The sequence below is a fragment of the Bos indicus genome, chromosome 5, assembly GCF_029378745.1.
Source record: "Bos indicus isolate NIAB-ARS_2022 breed Sahiwal x Tharparkar chromosome 5, NIAB-ARS_B.indTharparkar_mat_pri_1.0, whole genome shotgun sequence".
Taxonomy (NCBI): domain Eukaryota; kingdom Metazoa; phylum Chordata; class Mammalia; order Artiodactyla; family Bovidae; genus Bos; species Bos indicus.
Window position 1 is genome coordinate 73,687,554 of NC_091764.1, and position 20,340 is coordinate 73,707,893.

Genomic DNA, 20,340 nt, shown 5'->3' on the forward strand with positions numbered 1-20,340 from the left:
CCCAATCGCTGGCCTCGGGGTCTCGGCGAACCAATGAGGGCGCAGCTGCCGCGGCGTCCAAACGCTGCATCTGGTTTTTCCCGCGAAACGCTGCAGTGGACTGTGGGGGCTCTTGTGTCTGCGGTTCCGGGGAGCGCGGGAAGGCAGAGGTGAGGCTGGCGGAGCTGGGGAGTGGGCCCCTCGGAGCCAGCCCCCCCCGGGAGACGGCCGGCGTCTGCATTTGGGGCGCAGTAGGGCTGGACAGGGGTATCTCATGGGAGAGCTTTGGTCGAGGTCTGGGAGGCGGAACAGGGCTCACGTCTGCCTTGCATTCGGAGCCGAGGACCTGCGTGTCGGAGGGGACGCCGCACGCCCCCATCTGCCCTTCAGTCTACTCCATCTCCTTGTTCCGCGTCAGGTGCAGTCATGTCGGGCTTCGACGACCCCGGCATTTTCTACAGTGACAGCTTCGGGGGCGACAACGCGGCCGATGAGGGGCAGGCCCGCAAATCGCAGCTGCAGAGGCGCTTTAAGGAGTTCCTGCGGCAGTACCGGGTGGGCACCGACCGTACCGGCTTCACTTTCAAGTACAGGTGCGTGCCGGAGCGGGACAAGAGAGGAGATGCGGTCCCAGCGGTGCTACGTTCCACTCGCTGGGGCCCGCACCCTCGTGGCGTTTGGTTTTGTACATTTCATATCTGAAGTTAACTTTTGAGTGAGTCACCTGGGCCCTTTGGTTCTTTTCCCAGGATTTGCTTTTATTCATCTGTTTCTTACAGTCCTTCTATGTTATGCCTGCAATACTTTGTGAAGCGAGTTATCTTCAGTTCTCTGGAGATGGTAGTTATGCTTTACCTTACTTGCTCACTCATTCATTCCTTCCACTCAGTCAGCTTCTATTGACTGAGCACCTGCTGCATGCCAGCCACTGTTCTAGGTGGTGAGCTGCAGCACTGAATGAGCTGGGCAAAGCCCCTGCTCCTAGTCATTATACAATGGTGACATCCCACCAAATCCTGTAGGCCCTTAAATGCAGACAGCATGGATTTGCAGGTCCAAACTTGGGCCTGATGCATTATTAGCTCAGTGACTTCCAAGTGACAGTCTCTCTGAGCCTCAGTTTCTTCATCAGTAAAATGGGCATAGCCACTCCTGCTTCTATTTATTCATGCACCAGCTGACACTGACCATCTGTGTGCCAAACCCTAGGGTACAAAGATGAAAAGATTCATACTACTTGCCCTCGAGGAGCTTTTGAATCAGTGGGACTGAGGCATAGGCATGTCCACGTAAATTACAAGGTGATGATTGCCTCAAAGGAGGAGTGTACAAGAGGAGTTAGGGGAGGCTTCTGGTGATCTAGAGCTGAGAGAAGAGTATCTGGTGTGGAAGGCATTTCTGATAGCAGGAGGTGCATGCATGGGCAGTATGGGGTGGCCTCTTACAACAAGGGGCTCTCAGAGCCAGACTGGCTGTTTATGTGGCTCTGGACATAAGGTAGAAAGGGATGAGGCTGAGGAGGTCAGTGGCCCCCAAAAGTGTTTTGGGGATAATAGTCTCACGGGATGCTCTTAAAAAGAGTCTGGTGGTTGATAAGACAGGCATGGTCTCTGCTGCCTTTCATTGCCAGGTTCCAGCTGTGTGCCTTGTTAGTATCTGAGAGAGGGTTAAAGGCTCCAGGGAGTCCAGTGAAAGGACTGGTTTGCAGTGAGAGTCTCCCAGACTTGTGTGTGAACTTTGAACTGTTCTTTGATAATGACTTGGACTGCTTCCATGGAGCTTGCTTTGAAAGATGCTTCTGTGGAGGGGGGAGCAGATGGTTTGCTGGGTTATAGCAGATCCACCTGGAGCTCAATGTGTTTGGGAAGCTAGTGGTGTAGGCAGACTCAGGGTGTGGGTGCGCCTCTGCCAGTATTGCCTTCTCTAATCTGTGCCTGTCCCTGCACCTACTCCAGGGATGAACTCAAGCGGCATTATAACCTGGGGGAGTACTGGATCGAGGTGGAGATGGAGGACCTGGCCAGCTTCGACGAGGAGCTGGCTGACTACTTGTACAAGCAGCCAGCCGAACACTTGCAGCTGGTGAGTGGGACCCCTGCCCCGGAACCCTTGCCCTGGAACTCCCAGGGCTGGCCCCGCTCTGGTCACTCACAGCCTGTCCCCTCCCCATCTCCAGCTGGAAGAAGCTGCCAAGGAGGTGGCTGATGAGGTGACCCGGCCGCGGCCTGCTGGTGACGAGGTACTCCAGGACATCCAGGTCATGCTCAAGTCGGATGCCAGCCCGTCCAGCATCCGTAGCCTGAAGGTGGGTCCTCTCGGAGGGTGGCGGTGGTGGCTGTGTGCGTGGAGGGGTTTTGGAGAGAGACCTGAGTGCCAGCTGTGCGACCCTGAGCAACTCATTCAACTTTTCTGAGCCTGTTTCTGCCTCTGGAAAATTAGCTCCTTGGACAAATGTTTGCTGAGCTCCTTCTGTGGGCAGGACATGAGTTGGGTCCTGGAGGAGCAGTAGTGAACTCAAGGACAAGCTTCTTTCCCTGGGAGACTGGATAAATGGTTAACATCACCACAATAACTGTAGGTGACTGTGAGAGCAATGGGAGAAATTGGAAAGTGATGAGAACGCATAGGGCCCCTCTGGAAAAGATAGAGAAGGCTGCTTTCCAGAGGGGACATCCGAGTGGAGACCTGTGGGTGAGAACGAGCAGCGTGCAAACAGCTGGGAGGGCACACGGGGTGGGGAGAGGAGGGCAGGGCATAGCTAGTGTAAAGCTTGCAAGGTGAGGGGCCAGGGCGTGTACCAGGCTGAGGGAAGGACACTCAGTGTGACTGGAGAGTGATGGGGCCACGGGAAAGCTGGGTAGGGCCAGTCTGCCACCCAGCAAACACTTTCTGAGTGGCTGCCTCACACCGGATGCTGGGTTCGACTTTCACTGTAGACGGTAGGTTCCTGGTTCTGTGGAGCTTATAGTGAGAGAAACAGACAAGGAGCACTTGAGCTGGTTTCAGGTCCCAGGACATGAGCCACGAAGAAGAAGAAACGGGATCAACGTGAGGGGCTGGGTGGCGGTTGGAGAAGGCTTCTCTGAAGCAGTGGTGTTGGCACGAGTCTGAGGGATGTATGACCCTGTGACAGCTCAAGGGGGGAGTGTTCCGGGCTCAAGGAAAGGCAGGTGCAAAGGCACTGGGGTGGGGAGAGCAGCCATTCCAAGGGCCAGACATGGGGCAGATGGCAGCTGCTGTGGCTGGACCCCAGGGAGTAAGGGCAGGGGAGAGGAGCGGAGGGAGCGAGTGGAGAGCCAGATGGCCAGGGCCTTAGCTGCTATGGAAAGGAGTTCGGATTGAGAGCTACGTAGGAGGATGGGCTGATTCCGACTTTAAAAGCTTCCTCTGGCTGCCAAGTGAAAGGAGAATTTATAAAGCGGGCAGGAGTGGGACCCAGGGGAGTTTCCTGAGGAGGACATGAGGGTCGAACGTTGGTTTTTCTGTCAGAAGGTGGTTGTGAGAAGCAGATGCAAGGATGCGCGCGCCTGTGCCTGGTGAGCTCTGGGCCCAGGTTGTGCCACCAAAAGGCCACGCACTGGCTTTTGCTGCAGCCCTCATGTCCCGCTGCGCAGTTCAGGTCCCCACCAGACCTTCCTTGGTTGGCACCGTGGCACGTCTGTTACAGGAGCAGGGCCAGGCTGCGGGCTCGTGAAGCTGTGGCGTGAGCTAGCTTTGTGTCTGTGCGCTGCACCAGCCTAGGGGGGTGAGGGGGGAGGCGCAGGCGGGCCCGCACTTGAAACGAAACCGAGCATCATGTCTGCCTGTCCATGGAGGCGGATTTGGGCTTGTTTTGTGGGGCAGCTGTTCCCTCAGAAAAGCAAACCTCAGCCCCACTTGAACAGATTTCCTCTTCTCAGCCCCATTGGAAAACCCAGTGACTGGCCTGCTTGGGTGGGCGTTCTGTGGCAGAGGAGAAGCCCTCTCTAGAAGGATCACTCGTCAGGGTGGCCTCGGGGCTGAGGCAGCCCCAGTCCTTTACAATCCTGGGGGCTCAGATCCCTGCACTCTATAGAGTGTTTTCCAGAAGCAAGCTCTGAGGTGGGTGTCAGCAGTTCTGGGGTCCCCTGGGCACGTGTGCCCCTGGTCTCAATCACCAGAGAGGGTCAGCCTCCTTCCTTCTCCCCTCTCCACCCCCCTGGCTTCAGAGGGGGCATCAGCTGGAACCCATAGCCTACCTGCCTGTCCCAGAACACCTGCTGAAAATAGGAAGAAAAGATGATGATAAAAGGAACTTTTCTTGTTTTATTTTGCTTTTTATTATAAAAATATCACACACAAAAGTAGTGAGAGGGGCATCCCTGATGGCCCAGTGACTAAGACTCTGCTTCCAATGCAGGGGACCGGGCTTCAATCCCTGATCAGGAAACTAGATCCCACATGCTGCAATTAAATATATATATATATACACAAACACACATATATTTATGTATATATACACTAAGTGCCACAATTAAGACCAGGCACTACCAAATAAATAAATATATATATTTTAAAGAGTAGCGAGAATAGTGTAATGACCCCATCTGCCTCCATCTGGGTTTAACAGCTGTTAATATTTTGCCTTACTTCCTTTCTCCTTTTTTCTGCTGAAGGATTTTAAAGTAAATCACAGACATGGCACTTTATGCCTAAATACTTGAGCAGACATTAGAATAGAAGAGATTCTTGATGCGTGATCTCGGGGTCCCTGGCTCCCCTCACCCAGCCCCCTCCCTGCGGCTCTGTTGCAGTCGGACACAATGTCACACCTGGTGAAGATCCCGGGCATCGTGATCGCAGCCTCGGGGGTCCGCGCCAAGGCCACCCGCATCTCCATCCAGTGTCGCAGCTGCCACAGCACGCTCACCAACATCGCCATGCGCCCCGGCCTGGAGGGCTATGCCCTGCCCCGGAAGTGCAACACGTGAGTGGGCTTCGCGGGCCCTGTGGCACCCTGGGGGGTGACGGGGAGATGTCTGAGCAGAGGTGTAAAGGATGAGGAGGAAGCCCTGCAGCCGGGAGGGGCTGGCGCCGCGGCGTGCCCTATGGGCGTAGGCCCAAGCGGACGTCCTGGATCCTGGGGTTGAGAACAGGGTGGTGTCCCCCTGCCCCTCTGTGGTGGTGAGTTCTGTCCCTCCAGGGAACCCAGGCAGCTGTGCAGGGGGCTGGGGTGGGGAGTCCACCTGGAATCTTTAAACCCTGGCTCGCTGGGGCAGGTCTGGGGCAGAGACCCAGGAACATGCCAGGCTCCTTGGTTTACATGTGGCCTATGGCTGGTTGCCTGTGGCCTCGTGGCCCACAGACAGAAAATATGTGTCTCTGGCTTCTTTCAGAACATGATTGCAGACCCTGATCTTCAGGGCCCTCACCCTTTCTGGCTGCTGGTTCCCCTGTGCTTCCTAATCTCAGGCTTAGCCACACTTCTCTTTTCTACACTTAATTCCTTTTTGATCTGGGTTTTTGAGTACCCTGAGTGCAGAGGATATGCAGATGTGTGTTTCCACTGAACCCCAGACTCCAGTCTGGCTGCCTGCCAGACACCCCCATGTGGCTGTCTAACACGGGTTAATGGGAGAGGCAGGTTCCAAGCAGGCCTCCCCAACCCTAACCCCATATATTCCACCCGCCGAGCTGCCGTCCTCTAGCACCTTCCCTGAGCTTTTCCTGGAGACCCTGAACTTGCCACTGGCCAGGCTTGTCGCTGACTTGTATGATGGGTTCCCTGGGCTTGGGGCTCTGGGGGTAGCTCTGGTGACTCTTTTCTCCTCTCTTCTTACAGGGATCAGGCTGGGCGCCCCAAGTGTCCACTGGACCCGTACTTCATCATGCCAGACAAGTGCAAGTGCGTGGACTTCCAGACCCTGAAGCTGCAGGAGCTGCCGGACGCCGTGCCGCACGGGGAGATGCCCCGGCACATGCAGCTCTACTGTGACCGGTGAGCGGGCCCCTGGCTGTGCCACCGACACGGGATCAGGGCTGTGAGCAGGCTGGCTGGCCATGCCTCCCGCCCCTGAGTCAGGGGCCATATGTGGACCCCGAGTGCAGTAGGGAGCAGGGAACAGGGCTAATTATGGAAACTTGCTCTGTGCCTGGTGCTTCCTCCAGGCTTTTCTTCCCCTCGTCTCCAGTATTCTGCAGGGGCGGGTCAGTCTCACGTGTGACCAGCTCCCTGAGTGGAGGGGTCTGGCTTCTGCTGCCTGCATTCTTCCTGCAGAGTCTCCCTGGTGCTCTTAGAACCAGGAGGCCTGAGGTGGCACAGCTGGTCGGCCAACGGCAGGGTGGGGAGGACCCTCTTCCCAGGCTGAGGCCCACCCTGGGCTTTCTGTTAAGATTCTTTTTGGATGTTTCTGGGTAATCGGAAAGTGTGGAGAGGGTGCTGGGCTGGCCTGGTCCCCTTCCAGAGACCTCGGAGGATGGCGTGGAGATATGGACAGGGCTTCTTCGCCTGGGCTCACGCACCCTGATACCTCAAGCAGGTAGTCTGTGCAGTCGCTTTTCGGACGAGGGGATCCACAGGTTGTTGCTCCTTCAGGGACAGTGGAAGGTGTAGAGGTCAGACTGCTGAGCAGGTGACGTGAGCTCACTGAGCCTCAGTCTCCTCACCAGGAAAATGGGGACAGTGACGGGCCTTAATCTCTCATCACTGCTGGGAGATTTAAAGTAGAAAATGCACGTGAAGTGTTTACTACAGTTCCTTCATACAGATTAAGTATTTGGTGTTAGATTACTTGTGCAGTCTGGGGTTAGATTTAAAGCTGAAGAAGTGGGATCTGGGAAGAGAGGAGTCCCAGAATGTTAACAGTGACAGTGAGGGTCCTATAGGAATGGGACTCTATTTTGCCTAATGCCCTTCTGGGTCTGGTACCTCACTTGATCCCACAGTAACCCAGCAGGTCAGATCACTTCATCAAAGCCCTCCAGGGTCAGAGAGGTGCAGTGACTTCTTTGAGGTCACACGGCTTGTAAGTGGCAGGGTATGAATACGTGCCCCAGCATCCTGTCCACGTGGCATTGGAGCACAGTTCTGGCCGGAGGGCCTTGGAGACTTCCTTGTTGCAGTATTTTTTTTTCTTAAAGAGGAGATTAAAATCCAGGTGCAAAATGACTTGCCTGAGCTTCGTGGAGCTGTGAAGAGGCAAAAATGGGGAGTGGCCGTTGCAGGGAGGCTGGGAGGGCATCAGGAGGAAGGCTTCCCCTGCGATGGCTGAGGGGAGCCTTGCAGTGCTTCTGACAGCAGGCCAGGTGGACATGGGGAACCTGAGGAGCTGGGGGTGGGCCTTCTGACCCTACCCAGTCAGGCCGCTGCCATGACCAAGGATTGTCCTCCTCCCAGCAGCTATGCCGTCCAAACGTGGGCTGGGTCGTGGTGAGAGGGTGAGAACCCTGGGGCAGAGTGGCGGCTAGAGCCAGATCAGCTCGTGAATTCTCCTGTAGAGATGCTGAGGTGAACAGCGAGCGTGACGGGATGGTGGGAGCCAGGGACTCCTGCCCCCACCAGACTCACCTTCTTCCTCCTTCCTCCCCACCCTCCTCTTAGGTACCTGTGTGACAAGGTCGTCCCTGGGAACAGGGTCACCATCATGGGCATCTACTCCATCAAGAAGTTTGGCCTGACCTCCAACAGGGGCCGCGACAGAGTGGGTGTGGGCATCCGGAGTGCCTACATCCGGGTCTTGGGCATCCAGGTGGACACAGATGGCTCTGGTGAGTGGGCTTTGGGCCAACTCCCCTTGTCCCTCCCCAGGCCTCTCCTACTCCCCCTGTCTACACCCCCGCCCCTACACTCTGTTCCGCACGGCAGCCAGGGAGAGCAGTGCTTTCATAACCAAAGATACCTGTCACTGCCCTCAGCAAGGTAGAAGACATCCTGGTGGTCTCTGAGGGCCCCTCTGATCTGGCCTCTACTCCTCACCTCCCTTCCAGGTCCTCCCCTTGCTCACTGGAGCCTGCAGCACACAGGCCCAGCCCTCAGGCGAGAGGTGGGGTCTGTCTGTGCTCAGACTGATGCTTATGCTGCCAGGCTCTGAGGGCCTTGCCCACTGGGAGGCCCGGGGCTGGGAGGGTGGGCCCTCATGCACCCGTGCCCCCTCTGCCCTCCCAGGCCGCACCTTTGCTGGTGCCATGACCCCGCAGGAGGAGGAGGAGTTCCGGCGGCTGGCCGCCCTCCCCAACATCTACGAGCTCATCTCCAAGAGCATTGCCCCCTCCATCTTCGGGGGCACCGACATGAAGAAGGCCATCGCCTGCCTGCTCTTCGGGGGCTCCCGAAAGAGGTGGGGGTCCAAGCCTTCCCAGGTCCAGGGAGAGGACGGGTGACTTGCCCACAGCAGGGCAGCTGTTGGATGGGTAGGACGGGAATACTCTTTCCATCTGCCCGGGACCTTCAGTCCCGCCTCCTACTCTCAGGCACTCTTCCCACCTCCCAGGGTTGCTGTCAGCTGGTGGGGGGCCGATCCATGCCCTCCCTGCAGAGCAGTCCCCCCGACCCTGGGTTGGTGGGGCAATTTGGGGGACCTGGCAGATGTAGTAGAGAGAGCTCTGGGCGTGGAGTCTGGAGACCGGGGATTAAATCTCTGATAACTACTTACTTACTGTGCAATTTTAGGCAAGAGACACCACCCCTTTGTACCCAGATGTCCATATAAATACAACAGATGGAAGCCTAACACTCAGGGGACATTGTGTGTCCTTTTGAGATTCTGAAACAGTAGAGATAAAGAGAGTGATAATGTTACTGGCAGCTACCAGTTACTGAGTTCTTATCATGTGCCAGACAGTCTTCTGAATGTTTTCATATATTTGCAACCCAGTTCTCAAGTTAGCCCTATGAGAAAGCTATGGTTGAGCCCATTTCATAGATGAGGAAACTGAGGCATAGAGCATTAAAGAGACTGCTAACAGGCACGTGTCCTGGCCTGGAGCCTGCCCTCTTGGTGTCTGCTCCACGGTACCACCAGCAGCACGCTGGCAGGTCCCATCTCTCCAGCTGGGGCACGTGTTTATCAGATGCTGTCTGTGTGTGCCCGAGCCCAGCTCTTGGTGTCATTTTCCTTTGACCCTCCCCTTCCTGGGTGGCAGGTCACCGCAGAGGAGGCTAGGAGATAGAGCTGGCTAGGAATGTGGCTCTCAGGCCAGAGCCCCCACCTCCCACCTACTCCAGGGCTCATGACGTGGTGGGATGGGAGTGATAGCCAGACCGCTGTGACCAGCCAGCCCTCGCTGGATTCTCCTCTTGCTCACCTGGCCTTCCTGCCCATCTCCCTAGGCTCCCAGATGGCCTCACTCGCCGAGGAGACATCAACCTGTTGATGCTGGGGGACCCGGGGACAGCCAAGTCCCAGCTGCTGAAGTTCGTGGAGAAGTGCTCACCCATTGGGGTAAGTGTCCCGGATGACCTCTGCCTGCCCTGGCTTCCCCACAGGGATAAAGCTGCAGGAGGGGCCACAGGGGAGAGAGTGTCCGGTCAGCCGGGTCCCCTGTGTGGTGATCAGCACATCTGGGGGATCGGAGTGGGGTGAGGATGGCTGTGTGGTCTCATGGGGGGAAGCGTGGCCTCTGGGTAGACGTGGGGTGGGTCAGGTGTCCTCTGCCAGTGCTGCCCGGTGGAGACACGTGGACTCTAGCTGTGAGCCTCGAGGAGTGTACATTTCCTAGTAGCCTCTTAGAAAAGCAAAAGGAAGCGGTGATGGGCTTCCCAGATGGCTCAGTGGTCAAGAATCGCCCTGCTAATGCAGGAGACACAGGTTCTATTCCTGGGTTGGAGAGATCCCCTGGAGAAGGAAATGGCAAACCACTCCAGTATTGACTGGGAAATTCCATGCACAGAGAACCCTGGTGGGCTACAGTCTGTGGGCTTGCAAAAGAGTTGGACATGACTGAGCTTACAAAGGAGAAGGCAATGGCACCCCACTCTAGTACTCTTGCCTGGAAAATCCCATGGATGGAGGAGCCTGGTGGGCTGCAGTCCATGGGGTCACTAAGAGTCAGACACGACTGAGCGACTTCACTTTCACTTTTCACTTTCATGCATTGGAGAAGGAAATGGCAACCCACTCCAGTGTTCTTGCCTGGAGAATCCCAGGGACGGGGGAGCCTGTTGGGCTGCCGTCTATGCGGTCGCAGAGAGTCAGACATGACTGAAGCGACTTAGCAGCAGCAGCAGAGCTTACAAGTACACAATCTTAATTCTGTTTAAGCTGGGTAAAATGTTATTATTTCAGCATGTGGTTTAAATAAGAGAACCTGAATAAGGTACCTTGTATTCTTTTTAGCACTAACTTTGAAATTCCTGTGTATTTCATACACTTAAGCACACCTTGCTTTGGACTTGCCACAGTTCAAAGGCCCCTTGGCAGCATGTAGTTCTCAGGTCTCTACAAAGATGATGGGACTCAGGGTGGGGAAGCTTTTCGGAGAGTCCGGAGTTCACCTTACTGGGAGAGTGTCACTTCTCTCAGCCTCAGTTTACTGCTCAGTGAGCCCAGCTCCTGGAGGCTGATTCATGAGACAGTCGGGCTCAGGTGAGTGATGGATATGAACAGCCCTGGGGAGAGCCTCCAGGCCAGCTGGGGCTGGTGGCCCCCCATCAGAGGAGGAACGCTGAGATTGTCTGTGCTCTGCACCCCGCTGTGATGTGTGACCCTGGGCGAGCTCCAGCTCTGGAGGCCCCTTGACTCACCGGGGTCAGAGCCTGGGGGGCTGTGTTGGGCCCTGACCCTCCCGTGGCCCTCCCCCAGGTGTACACGTCTGGGAAAGGCAGCAGCGCCGCCGGGCTGACAGCCTCGGTGATGAGGGACCCCTCGTCCCGGAACTTCATCATGGAGGGCGGGGCCATGGTCCTGGCCGACGGAGGTGTCGTCTGTATTGATGAGTTTGACAAGGTGAGCCTGGCAGGGCGAGGGGGTGGCTCAGTGCTGGTGGCACCTGGTGGCCGTGGGCTGGGGGCGTGAATGGCAGAAACCCCCTTGGATGACGTAGAGACCTCCCATCACTATAGGGGCATAACTAAAGCTCTCCGAGCCTAGAGAGTGGGGAGACAAGAGCCAAGCCTGCACGTTACCCGTGTGACTAGAGGTGACCTGGTTCCTGCCGTTGGCTGGCACGGAGCAGGGACTTAGGAACAGTAGCTCCTGTAGGGTGTCCTGCTCCCGCTGCACCCCAGCCCCCTCACCTGGAGCTGGTGGACATTCCTCTCTTGCACACAGATGCGAGAGGATGACCGTGTGGCAATTCATGAGGCCATGGAGCAGCAGACCATCTCTATCGCCAAGGTGAGCACCCTCCCTGGGGCCCACTCACCACAGAGCAACCTGGCCCAGCCATGCCCCGGGCGCTGGGAGGGCTGGGCCCGGGCCCCACCCTCAGGCTGTCCTGAGCGTCCGGCCTCTGTTGACTGCAGCAGTGGTCCTGGAATCGTGTGTGTGTGTGTGTGAGTGTGACCTGAGAAGGCTGTGAGCCCGAGTTCTCATTTCTCTCCTCTGCTGCCCCCATACTCCCCTCTCAGGCTGGCATCACCACCACCCTCAACTCCCGCTGCTCCGTCTTGGCTGCTGCCAACTCGGTGTTCGGCCGCTGGGATGAGACAAAGGGGGAGGACAACATCGACTTCATGCCCACCATCCTGTCCCGCTTCGACATGATCTTCATCGTCAAGGACGAGCACAATGAGGAGAGGGATGTGGTGCGTAGGGCGCCGGGCTCCTCCCAGGCCTGCAGGTCTCGGGCGGAGGAAGGGTGGGCAGACTAGGGGCTTCAAGGGTCCAGAGTCCTGGCTACCAGATCAGCCTGTCAGTGGCCCCCAAGGAGGTGGGTTGCAGACTCCAGAAACACTGCACTGGGGGCTCCTGGTCCGGCCTCTCCTGTGGACCACATGTGGTTTGATTTGGGGTCTCTCATTCCCTGGGCGTCGTTCCTTTGTATGTGGAACAAGGGGGTTGACCCTTGATTGCAAGTATTAGAACCCCAGTTCCGTTTAGTCTTTCTGGAGGAACTCAAGAGAAGGGCTTGTGTTACAGGCAAGCCTGGAGATGCAGGGCCCAGCTGGGTCTGGTCTCAGGGTTGTCTGCCTCTGCCTCGGCCTCCCTGGGTGGAGTTTTGTTCTCCGGCAGCCTCGCCCCGCCTCAGGGCAGCAGGGAGGGCCCTGGGAGCTCTGGATGTTGTTTTACCAGCTGACAGCCCCCAAGGAAAGAAGGGCCACCTCCTCTCCACTGGTTCTAGCCCTGGGAGCCCTCCCTCTCTTCCTGCTCCAGCTCTGTGTTGGGACCTGGCTCGGAAAGGCCTGTGGGCTGACCCTGGGTCCCCTCTGCCTCCCAGATGCTGGCCAAACACGTCATCACGCTGCATGTGAGCGCATTGACACAGGCCCAGGCCGTGGAGGGCGAGATTGACCTGGCCAAGCTGAAGAAGTTCATCGCCTACTGCCGCGCGTGAGTCGCAGACGCTGGCCCCCGGGCGTGGGGTTGCCAGTCTTCCCTGGTTGGGGAGATCCCTTTCAGGATACCTGAGATGAGCCCTTAGGGTTTAGCTCTGCTTCTTCCTCCCACTACAGTCACCCACTCCGTGGCTCTTGGCCTCAAGCTTCCCCGTTTCTAAAATGAGGGTGGAGGGTTTAGATGGTCTTGAAGGCACCCTTGACTCTGATGTGTGGGGATGCGTTGTGGACATGGTCTCTGGTAGCGCCTGCCCCCACTGTGTGGCCTTAGGCAAATCAGCTGACCTCTGAGCCTCGCTTTCCTGGGGTGGTTGTGCCCTCAGGTTTTTCTAAGAATCACACAAGATGACTCATGAGCTCTTGGCACGGCCCTGTGCCGAATAAACACTTAGTGAACAGCAGATGCAGCCTTAAATATTGTTGTTCTCACAGACTGCCAGCGATGGTAGTCATACATATAGTGATTATTCTGTGCCAGGTGTTATTCTGAGCATTTTTAAAAATTTTTTAAAACTTGGGTAGCGCTGCACAGCTTGCAAGATCTCAGTTCCTTGACCAGGGATTGAACCTGGGCCCTAATAGTGAAAGCACTGAATCCTAACCATTAGACCACCAGGAAACTCTGATTACTATATATACATAAGTGAACTTTATCCCTCTCCCCAAACCTGTGAGGTTGGCGAATTGTTATCCCATTTTACAGATGGGGAAGCTGAGGCGAGGAAAGGTTAAGTAACTTGTCTAAGTTTGCAGGCAGGAGCTAGTGGAGCCAGGATTTGAACCCAGGTGCCTGGCTCCACAGGCTGTGCTTTTGGCTCCTGTACCAAGGTTCTGGACACGCACCTCCGCTGTCTCTTACTGGAGCTAAAACCCGGGGTGGAGGGCTCTTGGAGTACCTTTCTGATGGGAGGTGAAGTCCTGCATCTGGATTGGTGCCTCCTCACCGCTTTTGTCCCAGTGCCCTAGTGCCCAGTGGTACCGGGGTCTTCGTCATGGTTCTGAGCTCTTCACGGCCCCACCCTTGGAGGCTTGGGCCATTGTGTGTGAGTCTGAGAGCCCTGAATTTTTGTTCTCCCTTGATGCCAGGTCCCAGGGGGCCTTGGGGAGTTTCCTCCCTCCCTCTGGGCTCGGTCACTCAGTCATGTCTAACTCTGAGACCCCACGGACAGTAGCTCTCCAGGTTCCTCTGTCCATGGGATTCCCCAGGCAAGAATACTGGAGTGGGTTGCCATGCCCTCCTCCAGGGGATCTTCCCAACCCAGGGGTCGAGCCCAGGTCTCCTGCATTGCAGGCAGATTCTTTACCATTTGAGCCACCAGGGAAGCCCTGGAGTAGGTGATCTGAGGTTCCCCTAAACCAGTGACTGTCAGTTGGCTTGGGGCGGGGCTGTGGGGTGGAGGGGATAGAGTGCAGGTGGATCTGACCAAATGTCCCCCGCTGCAACCCTTCCAGCCCCTCACCCCCTAGTCTGGCATGCTTCTAGCCCCTGGACAGCAGTCACCAGGAGCCTCTCGTGGGTGTCATTGCACATCTCACCCCTGAATGTGTTGGGGGGAAGCACCGCTGTGAGCCTGCCATCTGGTGGGCCCAGAAACTGTGTCTGCAAGCCAGCAGAGGCTGGCCAGGGTGGGTACCCCAAGATTCCTTCCCACTCTCATGGCAGCTGCTCTCCCCAACCCCTGTCCTGCAGGAAGTGTGGCCCCCGGCTATCAGCAGAGGCCGCAGAGAAGCTGAAGAATCGGTATATCATCATGCGGAGCGGGGCCCGTCAGCACGAGAGGGACAGCGACCGGCGCTCCAGTATCCCCATCACCGTCCGGTGAGCGGGCTGGGTGGGCTGATGCGTGGCCTCGGCTTACAGGGCATGGTGTGCCCTGCAAGTCTGGGGCTGGGACCCACTGCTGACCACTGGTGCTGGCCATGATCAGGCTGCTGGGCAGGGACCACTCCTTTAGGAGTGAAAACAGTGGCCTCCCTAATTATCCGTATCTTTTGCTTTGTTTACTGTTGGGAAAATCTGGAAGCCTCTCTTCTGAATTCTGTCTAGCTTCCCCCATTTTAGGGAAGCCTGAGGGTGAGGGAAGGTCCAGGGATGGAGTCAGGAGACCTGGTCCTTGCCTCCTGCCCACCGTGTGACGGCTGAGAGATTGCTTTCCTTTTCTGGGCCTCAGTTGTCTTAGTTGTTAACTCTCTTCACTGTGGTGAGTTTATCCAATTGAGTGACTAAGAGCTTAAACCTACCTCATTTGAATCCTGCTTCTGGCACTGATTAGATAGAAGTGGGTTTTGCTCTATATAATGGAAGGTCCAAATAAAGTCACTTAAGTAAATTGGGAGTTTATTTCCACCTTAGGTGAAAATGTTTGAAGGCAGGTAGTCTAGGATCGTGTGATGGTTCTTCAGTCATCAGCAGCAATTTGCGCTCCTTCAGGCTCACCTTTATTCTCATTGTCCAGTGTGGCTGCTCGAACTCCAGTCATTACCCCTGCATTCCAGGTGGCAGGAGAGGGAGGAAAAGAAGTGCCTTTTTTTTAAGGACACTTCCTAAAGTTCCCATAAAACGTTTGGACAGAAAACATACTGGCCACATCTTAGTCACACAGACATACCTGGATGCAATGGAGACTGGGAAATGTCTTGTAGCTGGGTACCATGTGCTGGAATAGAAGCTGGGGTTCTGTTACTAAGAGAGATAGATCACGGGGACCACCAGCAGCCTTCGCTGTGAAGGGGCTGGACAGAAGAGGGACGATGGACTGAGTGCACCCTGGCGTCCCGTTGCTCCCACACAGGCAGCTGGAGGCCATCGTGCGCATCGCCGAGGCCCTCAGCAAGATGAAGCTGCAGCCTTTCGCCACAGAGGCAGACGTGGAGGAGGCGCTGAGGCTCTTCCAGGTGTCCACGCTGGACGCCGCCTTGTCTGGCACCCTGTCAGGTGAGCAGGTGTGGGGAGACAGGCCGGGTGGTCCGTGGACTCTGGGTGGGGCTCATGCTGGATGCCTGCTGTGCTGATTGCTTCTCTGCACTTGCTGAGGTCTCTGTGCTTCCTCCTGCGAAGAAGCCACCCCCCACTCCCCGTCCCCACCCCCACCAGCCATTTTGTTCCAAGATGGGAAAAACAGCCTCTGGAGACCCTGGAGCACAATCTTCTTAGGCCCAGTCCATTATTAAGGCTCACAGTTTTATCATTGGTTAAGAACAGCACTCACCAGCCCTGTTGAGTTGTAACCGTTTGAGCGCTTCCGACGGTCTTCCCCTGTTTTACTTACAGCCGCCCCCAGAAGCCAGGTTGGGTGCTTAGTCCTTCCCCTGTTAGAGATGAGAAAACTGACACCGAGAGAGGCCTGTTCACAGTGCCCAAGGTTGGTCGCCGTTCTCCCAGCTAGAGTGCAGGTCTCCTGACCCTGAGTCCAGCGTGGGTCAGGCTGCCATCAGTCCTGCCGCCTGCTTCAGGCTAAGCCTCTGAGCGGACTTCCCAGAGCGTTAGCTCTGTGCCAGGCTCCCCTGGGACGAATGTGTTCCCTTGCCAGCAGACAGGGCTTAGTGTCTGCCGGGCTATTTTAGGTGCCAGGAGGGCAGGAGCAAGCAGATCTCTTGAGTTCCACCTTGCAAGGCCCCCTTTCTCCTGGGGAAACACACCAGAGGCAGACATGCCAAACTCAGGGAGCCGGGAGTGCAGAGGGGAGAACTCCAGCAGGTCAGGCGTGTTGGAGAGGGGCGGGGCTGTGTCCCCGTCGGGTGGCCCAGGATGGGCTCTCAGGAGGTGGCAGGAAGCAGGGATGGGCATGAGTAGACACCTGGCTCCCTGGAGTGTGGGGATGGGCCCCTGGGTAGAGGAAGGGCTGAGTGGCAAGACCCCAGGGACAACAGGTTCAAGGGCCAGTGTGGCTGGAGCCGGGGAAGTGGGTAGGGGCTGATTGCCTCTGCCCTCCCCTTGGTGATGACGACTCAATCTCTGCCCTGGAGGGGCTTCCTGTCCCCTGAGATATTTGGTTATGGGGGGCTCCCTCGGATGTTTGAGGGCACAGAGTGGGTATGATTTGGGGTGGGTAATTAGAGTTGGGCTTTGCAGGCTATATAAGAGTTTGCCTCATGAACTCATTTCAACTTGAAGTCCCTCTCAGCGGCTTCTCCCCTCCCACCTCGCCCCTCTCTGTAGCTGAAACACCAAGGCGTCTGCAGGCCTGGGTCAACAGAGGAGACCCCCTTCCAGCAGTTGTCGGAAATCAGGAGCTGCTTGCCAGGGCTGCTTGGGGTGCCTCGCTGATGTGGTCTCAGGACAGCCTGCATGCTCCTGGGTCACTGCGGGTCCCCTCTAGCTTTGCATTCTGATGTAGCTGCCTCCAGGAAGTCTTCCTGACTTGTCTAGCCACCTGGGGCCCAGGTGCTGTCCTCAGCTCGAGGCCCTCCTCACAGCCTTCCAGTGGCTGCTCCACTCACCAGAATCAGGAAAACTTGGGCTGTGCCCTCTAGCCTGTGGGACCTGGCCCCCATGTGGCCCCCACTCTGGCCCTGTCCCTGGCCCTACGACTAGATTTTGAATGAAGTGGGCATGTTTCCCACCTCTGAATCTTTGCACCTGCTGTTCCCTCTGCCTGCAGCATCCTTCTGCTCATGCCTGCCCTGTCCTTGACTCCAGGCCTCTGTCCGTCGTCTCGCTCAGGCCTTGGCTGTCCCCAGGCTCCCCCTCTGTCTTCCTCTCATGTTCTCTTCGGGGACTGGCTGGCTCTTCCCCGCTGTGGGCAGACTGAGGTCCCCACCCGCTGACCCGCCTCCCTCCTCGCACCCACAGGGGTGGAAGGCTTCTCCAGCCAGGAGGACCAGGAGCTGCTGAGCCGCATCGAGAAGCAGCTCAAGCGCCGCTTTGCCATCGGCTCCCAGGTGTCTGAGCACAGCATCATCCAGGACTTCACCAAGCAGGTGGGCCTCCAGGGCCGGGTTCCCACCCACCCTGTACCGTGCCCTGCGCTCAGCAGGCAGGCTTGGGGTGGGGTAGGGGTGGCTGTTTCTAGGCCCAGGCCTGTCCCCAGCGCTCTCCCTTTGCGACTTTCTCTGTCGCATTAAAGGGAGAGGACAGGGGTCTGAGGTTCTGCTGGGACCTCCCAGGCTCCCCCAGCCCTTTGTCTCTCCCTTCCCCTCCTTCCCTGCCCTTTGTGGGGTTGGGGGTGCAGAACCAGAGGGTGAGCCTTCCAGCCCGCTGGGGACAGAGCTCTTGATCCCATAGATGGTGGAAGGGCCTTAGCCTTCTAGAATCTGTGGGGAACTTGTCACCATCTTTGAAGTCACATGGACAGTCTAGTTTCTGGGCTCAGCTCCCTTTCGTGTATGTCATCTCCTCTTCATCTTTAGGGCAGTTTATGTGGTAGGTGGTACCCCACCCATTCGAAGGGTGAGCAGACCAAGACTTGGAGGAGTTCGGGGATGTCAGGAGTGGTAAAGAATCCGCCTACCAGTGCAGGGAGACTCAGGAGACCTCGGTTCAATCCCTGGGATGGGAAGAGCCCCTGGAGGAGGAAATGGCAACCCACTCCAGTATTGCTGGGAAATCCCATGGACAGAGGAGCCTGCTGGGCTCCAGTCCATGGAGCAAGTAGTAAGTGACTTAGCCTCTCTGTGCCTTCGTTTCCTCCCCTGTAAAATGTAAAGTGATCACGTACCAGCTGCTCGGGGATGTTGAGGGGTGGAATGAGTTTAAGTACGTGAAGATTTAGAACAAAGCTTGGTAGGTAGTAGGTGCCTAGGACAGGCAAGCCCGTTTAGAATGCAAAGTGGTAGGTTGTGAAGGCTGGAAAGTCCCATGAGCAGGGGGTGCCTGGGCTCCTGAACCGTGGGGTGTCTGGGGGCACGCCTCTCACCCTGCCCTGTGTCCCGCAGAAATACCCGGAGCACGCCATCCACAAGGTCCTGCAGCTCATGCTGCGGCGGGGCGAGATCCAACACCGCATGCAGCGCAAGGTCCTCTACCGCCTCAAGTGAGCCTGCAGTCGCCGCCGCCACCGCCTCCAGCCACCCTCGCACTCTGGACGGAGGGACCCCACCGCCCCCTGCCTCACCGCCTCTGGTGTCTGCCCTGGCTGCAGATCCAGGAAATGTGCTTTTGGAAATTTATAGAAGTAATAAAGACATGGTGTGTTTGTGGATATCTGTGGGCTTCTGCACCGGGTTGCAAGGACAGGCTTTGGAGCCTGGCAGACCTGGGTTTCTGACTTGCCTGTGCCCCTTGGGCTCTGGGCAGGGCGCGTGCTATGTGCGCTGGTAAGAATCAGCAAGACCCAGAGTATAAGGGTGCTTACGAGAGCCCGAAGCTGCTCCCCAGCAGCTAATGTGTGGTTAGGAGCTATGGTTCTGCATCAGATTCACTGAACTGTTCTGCACCTCAGTTTCTTCATCTGTACATGGGGGTGAGTTCCAAGGGATGTGTTTAGGAGAAGAGTGAACGTCCAGAAGGAACCAGGCAGTGTGCTGAGATTGATCCAGGCATTTGGATCCAGGTACCTGGATTCCCACCGGGCCTTAGAACAAAGTAGGTAAGAGTACTGGGATTCCGTTCTAGGCTGGCTCTCTCCCGGTGGGCCACCTCAGACTGTGTGACCCTGAGTGGGATGCCTGACTTCTGTGGGCCTGAGACTTTTCTTAAGCCATTGAAGTTGTATTTTATCTTTTGAATTTTGGCTGTGCTGGGTCTTTGTTGCAGTATGCATGCTTAGTTGCCCTGTGGCACGTGGAATCTTAGTTTCCAAACCGGGGGATTGAACTGTGTTCCCTGTATTGCAAGGTGGACTCTTAACCGCCAGACCACCAGGGATGTGTGTGTGTGTTTGTTTTTGACGTTTCATTTTCTTGGTCTAGTTAGCATCCACCACACGTAATTACAGGATTTGTGTTCTTGTCACGAGAAATTTAAAGATCTATCCTCTTGGCAGCTTTCACATGCCCAGTGTATCTCATAACTGCAGTCACTATGCCATACGTTACATTTGCGTGATGTAATGTATTGTGTGCCTGGAGGTTTGTGCCTTGTAACCCCCTTCACCCGTGTGTGGCTCCTGCCGGCACTTACCTGCCTCAGCCCGCGGACCATCTCACCTCTTCTGTGTCTCTATGAGCTTGGTATTTTTTGATCCCACATATAACTACAGTCTTGCAGTATTACTTTCTGCATCTTGCTTAGTTTGCCTAATATAATGCCCTCAAGGTCCATCCATGGCACACGTTGCAGGATCTCATTTTTTAATGGCTGGATAGTATTCCGCTGTATGTATGTATGACATTTTTATTGTTCTGTTGATGAGACCTGGTGTACTGTAGATAATGCTGAAAGGAAAATGGGGGTGCAGATACCTTTTTAAATTACTGTACCATATTTTCTTCAGATAAATACCCAGAAGTATCTGTCTGTGGGATTATACAGTAATTGTGTCTTTGCCTTCTGAGGAGCCTCCATACTCTTCCCCTTAGTGCCTGTCCCAGTTTACCTTCGCACCAGCGGCGTGCAAGCGTCCCCTCGTTCCCGCGTCTTCACCAGCACTGTTTGTTGTGTTTTTGCTGATAGCCCTCTGACAGGTGTGAGCTGGTATCATTGTAGTATTGACTTGCATTTCCCTGATGATCGGTGATATTGAACAGCTTTTCTGGACCTGTTGGCCATCTGTATGTCTTTTGGGCAGGTGCTTATTCAGATCTACCGATCTTTTAATTGGATTGTTGGGGGTTTTTATTTTTTGCTGTTGTATGAGTTCCGTATGTACTTTGGATATTAGCTCTTTATCAGATATGACTTGTATGTTTTCTCCTGTTCCATAGGCTGCCTTTGTTCATTTTGTTGATTGTTTTCTCTGCTGTACAGAAGCTTTTCAGTGATGTTGTCCCATTTGTTCTTTTTTTTTTTTTTGCTTTGGGTATCAAATTCA

At 55.9% G+C, this 20,340-nt stretch overlaps 1 protein-coding gene across 1 annotated transcript; it reads left to right on the forward strand.

The window, feature by feature from the left end:
* The first annotated feature begins 37 nt into the window (after positions 1-37).
* Positions 38-18,570, forward strand: MCM5 (minichromosome maintenance complex component 5). Its single transcript, XM_019961274.2, has 17 exons — positions 38-149; positions 398-572; positions 1,935-2,061; positions 2,156-2,284; positions 4,752-4,924; positions 5,780-5,935; positions 7,538-7,704; positions 8,102-8,273; positions 9,266-9,377; positions 10,737-10,880; positions 11,205-11,270; positions 11,504-11,680; positions 12,313-12,425; positions 14,121-14,249; positions 15,223-15,365; positions 17,223-17,350; positions 18,305-18,570. The coding sequence occupies exons 2-17, from the start codon at positions 406-408 to the stop codon at positions 18,404-18,406; spliced, it is 2,205 nt and encodes a 734-aa protein (XP_019816833.2). The 5' UTR covers positions 38-149; positions 398-405; the 3' UTR covers positions 18,407-18,570.
* Positions 18,571-20,340: the final 1,770 nt, after the last annotated feature.